We start from the raw sequence: 7,809 nt of genomic DNA on the forward strand, positions 1-7,809 counted from the left end.
CTGCCTTTGTCATTGTCTTTTGTTGCCCATTCGATCAGCTTCCACAGTTTTATCCGCTTCTTCTCGGTGCTGATGATGGTGGATGCAATGCGATCCTGACATAACTGCTGGTAAAACTGGTAAAGCGGGCTTGATGGCTGTTGCAGCATCCTCTTGACGAATCCACCCTGGGCACCTTTGTAACCTGCTGCTGCCAGGGCCGCCTCAATATTGCCATGCTCAAAGTAATGCCTGGTAAGGATTATCTCTTCCCTATCAAGCTGACTCAGCAGTGGTAAACCTGTTTCTTCTTCCACAAGACACTATTTTCCTAGCTTACAGAACTATAGATGGAAATTTACACTTGTCTATCCTGCAGATGCTGCGGCTTCTGAGGTTAGTGTTCGCTAACTTTCTTTCTGTAGCCCGTTCGGGCTACATTTTCTAAACCCATAAAAACTATTGATTATTAAAAATCGTTGGTTTATTATATTTATATAGACGACAAGTGACGTAGGTTATGAACAGTAAAGATTTAAAGGTTCTCAGGAAGTCGCTGAAGATGACGCAGGAAGAAATGGCGTTTATGTGCGGCGTACCAAGGATTACCTATGAAACATGGGAAAGGCGATCTGTAGGAAATACGGTAAGTCGTTTCCTGAATCTTCTGATGATTCCTGAAAACAGGGATCTGATGATGAGAATGGCTTTAGAGGAAGCGAAAGTTAAATCTGAAGCTGAGTAAGAAGGGTTGACCACTGGCTGTTCGAGCAGCCAGTGACCGGCTCACAATCAAGACTGTAGAAGGAAATTAATCATGAGTAATCATGAAATCTATCAAATGCCTCTGACTGAGGCAATCAAATACGTCCCAGTAGCGCAATTAGTTGCGCTGATCAGTGATCGGAACTTCTCACAGGCTTTGCTGAAAGCCTGCGGACAAACTTCCAACTAACCATTATTGACAGGCCAGTCGCAGGGCTGGCCACTGAGGACCATACCATGTGCAAGTACCAGGAACTGCAGGCCAGACACAACAAAGAAATGAAGCAAGTGCCAATGGCCTTTGCTTACATGGATAAGCAATTTAAAGAAGCATTGGTAACTTTGGGAGTCACTAAAGAAGAAGTTCTTTCCATCGGCGGCGGTGGTTTCATCAAAAAGGCCGATGAACCATTGTTAATGAGTATTCTTGATCGCCATGTAATTGAATGCGAGGAAGCACGGAAAGATCCCCAGTATTGCTTTGATATGTTCCTGTATCAACTGGGTAACCATGAGTACTGCATTACCCACGATGACGAGCCAACCATCGAAGCCTGCGAGCTGACAGTAGAGGAAGTGGTAAACAATCCGGTTTTGCTGGATGCCTATAAAGAGGCCAAACGCTATTACATGGCGACATGCCCAGACTGGTGATTTAAACGGCAGGGTTCGCCCTGCCCTTTTTCCTTCCTTCTTTATATAGCTGTCAGTAACTCATGAATACCTACGAGACTCACATCATGCCTCAGGAATGTTTTGTACATGCTGTTTTCTGCAATGGCGATTCCATTCATACATCAGTCAATCCAGAGCTGAGTGATGATGAAATTTTCAAGTATTACCTTGGCAGGGAATTCACATTTTCCAGATTGGATTCCACTGGTAATGAAATCGAGATCAAATCAACAGTGATACGGATGATGGTTACCCGTGAAGAAGAATCCGGTAACCTTATAAATGAACCAATGAAAGAAGCACCGTTAAGCATTTCCCTGTTTGAAGAGGAAGTAACAGCATGAGCCTGACGAAAATCGAATTACAATACCAGCCCATTCGGGAATGGTTTCTTGAAAATGGCTATGAAGGTCTTATCCATGAACTGAAGCTCTGTTTCCTGAATGAGCCAGTAACCAATAATTATGGCTGGAAGACGCTTGAGCATGATAACAGCCGGTTAACCATCAATATAACTGACCATACCGGCCTGAACTCACCATCGGATCAGGATATGGTGTTCACCTTTTACGACCGCATGACTGGCCGTTTCCTTTTGGAATCTGACAGATTTGAGAATGGTGAAAGGCAGCAACTAACCTTCAGGGTTATTGGCTGAGACATGATGGACACAGAACCCGCTTCGGCGGGTTTTTTTTTAATTCACAAATTGTGAAGTTTCTGTAACTGCTCTATAATTCACATTATGTGAATGAGGACGGTTATGCACGTTTTATCTCAGAGGCCATTTAATGAAGCGGCCAGAAAATACCCGAACAATTCAAAAGCCATTAATGATATTTACAAGATTTTGCGCAAAGGTGACTTTTCAACACCGGATGAAATGAGGGCAGTATTTCCCAGTCTGGATAATTTTAAATACAGGGATAAGTGGTGGGTCATCGACATTGGCGGCAATAACATCAGGATGATTGCCTTTATTGAGTTCAGAGATAACCGGATGTACGTAAAGCACATAGTTTCACATGCCGAGTATGACAAACTGTGCAGGAAGTACGCAAAGGAGGCAGATGAATGAGTTTTGAAGTGCTGAAAAACAGGGCTGAAGATTTCTTTTCTTCAGCCAGCTTTATCCATCGTATCCATAACGATGATGAATATGAGCAGGCACTGGCATTGATGGACGAACTGGTAGATGACTATGACCGCTATCTGCCTCTGATTGAGGTGTTGTCAGTAGCCATTGAGAAATGGGAATCCGAGTCACCAGAGTTTGCAGAGTTTAACAAGGCTGTCAGCGAGCTGGATGATGGGGTTTCCCTGTTAAGGGTTCTCATGGATCAATACCAGCTGAAAGCGGATGACCTGAAAAACGAGATTGGCGGCAGGAGTCTGGTATCCATGATCCTGAATGGTTCCCGCAGTCTTACCATTGATCACATAAAGGCACTGTCCCGGCGTTTCGGGATTTCACCGGCTTTGTTCCTCTGACCCGCTTCGGCGGGTTTTTCAGTTACTGCTGCAGCACCTTTTCAGCCTGTTTCATGGCATCCAGTCTCATTTCTTCCAGTGCTTCATTCAACCGGCGCCGTTTACGGGTAGCGGACACCGCATAGTAATACCGTTCAGAAGGTCCCCACTGTTTCAGCCGGAACAGGTTGCTGTTCCATGCTGTAGACAGACACACAAGGGCAGCAAACTGGATGTTGCAGTTATTGGCCAGCAGCCTGGCTTTTGAAATCACCAGCCTTACAAAGGGAGTGAACAGTTCAATGGCCAGAGGTATGTCAGCGTTGCGGAAATACTGATAAAAAAGCTGAAGGGTTTTGAACTGGGTGCTGTTCAGGTTTTGCAGTAGTTGCCTGCGGATCATGGCCGATTCCACAATGCGTTCTTCTGTCGATAAATAGTCGGCAGAAGTGCCTTTTCTGCCCAGCAGTTTTTCCAGCGGTGTCCGGTTCCTGATTTCCCTGTCGGGATTGAAGGCATGGGACAGCTTTGTATCAATGTCGATGTAGCTTACGGGCTTGTACTCAGTCACTGCCATCATTGCATATGAACCAGATCAGGTTCTTTCAGGATCTTTATAAAAAGCGGAAGTTCCATAGTAATGCAGGAATGGTGCAGTTCCCAGTCAAGGGACCTTGCCAGAGGCATCATGGCTTTCCAGTTTTCCCTGTCGGCTCTGTAAAACAGCACCGGCACCTTCTTTATGTCACTGGCCTGTTTTGCCGCCTGTTGCCACCACATTCTGAGGTCAGCCGGTTTTACCTGTTTGTGCCGTTTCACTTCGATAGCCATCTGATCGAGTCTTTGTGCTGGCAGTGTACTGGTATCGGTCACCACCAGGTCATGACCACCGTCACGACTTTGTACCAGGTTACGGGCGAGGCACTGGATACCCAGTTTGCGGTTAATGATCTGGGCGAGTTCTTTCTCACCATCCTTCCCTTTCCGCCTGCTTGTCATTAGCCATAAACCTTCTATACCTGCGACAGAGACAGAAATTATAACCTCACACAGGTCTCTTTTGGCGTGAAATTGGGTTTTCAAAGTAGCCCGTAAATTTCAAAGTAGCCCGTTATCCAGCCCTTGCGGCACTAGTCCACGGGCTACTTGGGCTACTTGGGCTACTTAGATTGCAGTATCGACCTCTTTCTTGTTCACGTCACCGGAACATACCCGCCGTTTTTCCGTCCCCACGCTAATTCTTACCCCCTATTACCCCTATTACCCTATATATTATTTTTTATATTGATATATATAATTAGTAGCCAAAGTAGCCCGTTCAGCCCGTGGCCTACTCTTGCAAGGGCTGATGAACGGGCTACTTTGAAAACGAAGTAGCCCGTAAATCGTCAAAGTAGCCCGTGAAGTAGCCCGTTGATAACCAAAACCATCAGTAATCTGCTGTTTCTGGATAACAGCAGTAATAAGGGGGGAAGGGGGTGAGAATTTTATATTCTAACTAGAGCTAAAAAAATTCGATTCTTAGCTCTAGTTAGAATAATTGGGCAGGTTTCTTTATTCTAACTAGAGCTAAAAACCTTAATTCTTTAGCTCTAGTTAGAATTAGATGGTTTTTTTTAATATTCTAACTAGAGCTAAAAAAATTCGATTCTTAGCTCTAGTTGTCATAAAAAAAAGCAATTTCAAAAACCCACGGGCTACTTTGAAAACGAAGTAGCCCGTTGTCTAAGGCCAATCGCTTTTAGAGCCAGAAAGAATAACACGGTCGAATTCGGAACGGCTGTACTGTAAATTCTTTAATTCATACCATCTGGACAGGTCATTCTTCCCAATCGTGGCACCGATGGCTGACATCAGTCGGCCCAGCTTCATGGCGAGGTTGCCCTGGCAGGTCACGCGGCTGATTTCCAGCCAGTTCCGGAAGTAACCCTGTATCTCACTGAAGTCGATCCGTGCCGGCCAGCTGTTGCCAGAGAAACCGCCATTCATCAGTACCTCGTAAAGGAAGAGCTGCGCCGGTTTCAGGTGGTGGATCTTCTCTTCCATCAGGAAGGAAGTTTTGGGAACGTCCATGGGGACAAAGGGGTTCAGGTCGATCTGCAGCAGGCGGTAGAGCAGTTTACCGGCCAGTCCGTTGTCCCTGGCCTCCTGGAACCTGGCAAAGTAGCTCAGGTCCTGCATCTGGTCATTGGACAGCTTCAGCATCAGGTAGCGGCGCTCACTGGGGCTGATCCGGACGGGGTGTTCATCGTCCGATGCCATGACGACCCGTGAGAAATTGCGCTGACTGATGGCTTCAAGGCCTTTTCGTTCGGTTTCCATACCGGTTTCCGAAACAAGGCCTTTAAGGACATTACAGTCCTTGCGTTCACTGAATACAGCCTCATCGGCAAAGATCAGTATCCGGTTTTCCAGGATGGCGTTAAACCGCCCTGAGACACTGCCGGGGCGGAACAGATGGACACCGTGGACACCCAGTATGTCCAGTATGGGGGTGATCAGTGTGCCCTTGCCGGTGCCCTGCTCGCCCTTGAGGATGAGCCCTGTCTTGGGTTTGATGTGCGGGAACTGGAAGATATGCGCCAGCCAGTTGAGCACGTAGCGGGCGGTGTTGCTGTCCTTCTGGCAGACGACATTGATGAGGTGGTTTTTCCAGAGCTGCACGTCCGGATCATCTTTTGGGCATTCAATGGGATCCACGGCGTAACCGCAGAACAGATTCAGGCGGTTATTGTAATAAGGGATCTTCTGCGGCCAGAAGGTGGTGCCGTTACAGAATGCCGCATCCGGGTGTTTCAGCCAGATGTCAGCCGGTGGTTTGTAAACGGGTTCCTCACTGCCGTCGCGGAGTTGTCTGTACCCCACCAGTACCGGCCTTTCGTGGCTGAGCATGGCTTTGAACTCAGGAATGGGCATGGGTATCCATACTTTCTGTTTCGGGAACTCTTCGCTTACCCTGAGGCGCATGATGGCGTTTTTGGATTCCAGCACGACGTGGATGTACTGCTGGTTGTAGTGGTCAATGAGTCGTTTGATGTCCTCGTTAATCTGCCGCTGTCGTTCGGCCTCGTTGCTGATGCTGGTTACCCTGGCCAGTGCTGGCTGCGGGGCTGGCTGTTGTTTCCCGGTGTGGTCAGTGCCGGCGTTTTCTTTTTTTTCGGTCTGCATTGCCGGCAGTTGTACTTTCTGTGTCGCTGGTGCTAGGTTTACCGTCTCTTTTGGAAACCGGTAACCACTGTCCATGGCCAGTTTCACCAGAGTCCCTACACCGATGCCTTTTCCTTTGTGAAAGCCTTTCCAGGCGCTGCGCAGGTTGCCTGGAGCTTCTGAATCGAACTTTTCTCCGCCCTGTGACCACCACATCCAGATATCCATACCCGAGGCTGAACTGTCCCAGTCGTGTATCGACATCCCGACCTGTTTCCACTGGTCGTGATCACAGTCCGGATCCAGGAACCCGAGCATGTCCCTGATCTGCTCCGCTGTCAGTGTGTTCCTGTCAGTAAAACGGAAGGGCGGTAGCGTGCGTGTGGAACCGGTTTGCAGTACCTGATCATCATGATGCTGTCGTGGGTAAGTGGCTTTCAGGTAATCCAGCAATGTACCAACCGGGAGGGCTTTCTGGCCTGAACAGGGCAGGCAGTTACCCGTCCAGGTGATCGGGTTGTTGTAGGCAATGATTTCAATTTTCGGGCACCCCTTTCCCCTGTCATCCGTAGAGAACCAGCTGCGCTTGCCAAAATCGGTGATCCCCGTAAACAGTACATGGTATCCGCTGCCTGATGAGCTCAGTTCGATGTATGGCGAATCTTCACCACTGACGGTATCCAGCTGTATCCCGATTGCCCGGAACAGCGGGATAACCCAGGGTTCCGGCTGTCCGGTGTCGGTATTCCTGGCGTGATCAAGGTCCAGTGCAATGAACGGTTCCTGCTGGTTATGAAGATATACGGCATAAGGGTGAATACTTTTCTCAATCAGTGGTCTGACCTGTTGCCACTGCTGGCAGTGGACGATTCTTTCCCCTTTTATATGGATGTCGCTTTCAGGGAGCACCGGGATTTTTTTTTCATCAGCTGCCAGCCACCAGGGTTCACTGGTCAGGAGTTCCGGCATTGTCTTGCAATACATCATCGACGTTTTCTCCAGCGGGTTGTCACCATCAGGAAACCGCTAACCGGGAGGGGGAGGGACGGGATTCAGGGAAATGTAATCAAGTAATCATTGATCATAGCCAGAGGAAAACCATGACAGAGCCTGTAGCAGAAACCGGAAGCGGATCACCATCCAGAACTGCCAGAAAGAAGGCGCCGCTGCTCAGCAGTGAGCCGGTGCTGCATGATGCCTCCACACATCAGAGCTGGCGTGGGCGGTTAATGACTGAAATCCGGCTCAGGAAACTCACTTATGACCAGCTGGCGGTAAAGATGGGGGTATCCCAGCCCCAGGTCGCCAAACACATGCAGGGGAAGGCAAGGCATTACCATGCTTTTGTGGAAGATGCCTGCCGGATACTGGACCTGTCGCCACTATGGATATTCGAGGGAGTACAGCCGGGTGATGTCTCGGCGCCGCTGTACGATGACGACCTGGCGCGCAGCTGGCTGCTGAATGAAGACTTTATTGGTGAACGGATGCCGGTTCGTGAGTATTACAGCTGTCCAAGGCAGTTTTCCCCCGGGCGCAGGGCTTTCTCCTGGCGGGTAAGCTGCAGCGACATGGATGATGGTCTGGGTTCTCTGGCCTCGCTGCCAGAGGGGGAGATTATCTTCTGTGATCCTGACCGGCCTGTGCACTCTTCACAGAGCCCGATAGTGCTGTGCCTGCTGGAAGACGGGGTGCTGCTGAGGCAGTTGCGCCGTGTTGGCGTGGCTGACCTGCTGGTCCCCCTGAACCGTGTCTACCAGGCGGTTGAGCTGT

General features: G+C 49.0%; 1 protein-coding gene across 1 annotated transcript; it reads left to right on the forward strand.

Moving 5' to 3' along the window:
* Positions 1-2,598: 2,598 nt before the first annotated feature.
* LOC127594429 (antitoxin HigA-like) lies at positions 2,599-2,910 on the forward strand. The gene has a single exon (XM_052056303.1). It carries the CDS (start codon positions 2,599-2,601, stop codon positions 2,908-2,910), a length of 312 nt encoding a protein of 103 aa, XP_051912263.1.
* The last annotated feature ends 4,899 nt before the right edge of the window (positions 2,911-7,809 follow it).

This window comes from Hippocampus zosterae, unplaced genomic scaffold (assembly GCF_025434085.1).
Source record: "Hippocampus zosterae strain Florida unplaced genomic scaffold, ASM2543408v3 HiC_scaffold_132, whole genome shotgun sequence".
NCBI classification, from domain to species: domain Eukaryota; kingdom Metazoa; phylum Chordata; class Actinopteri; order Syngnathiformes; family Syngnathidae; genus Hippocampus; species Hippocampus zosterae.

Excerpts from the sequence above, each read along its gene's own strand:
- LOC127594429 (XM_052056303.1), top strand. The coding sequence starts at position 2,599 with ATGGACGAACTGGTAGATGACTATGACCGCTATCTGCCTCTGATTGAG.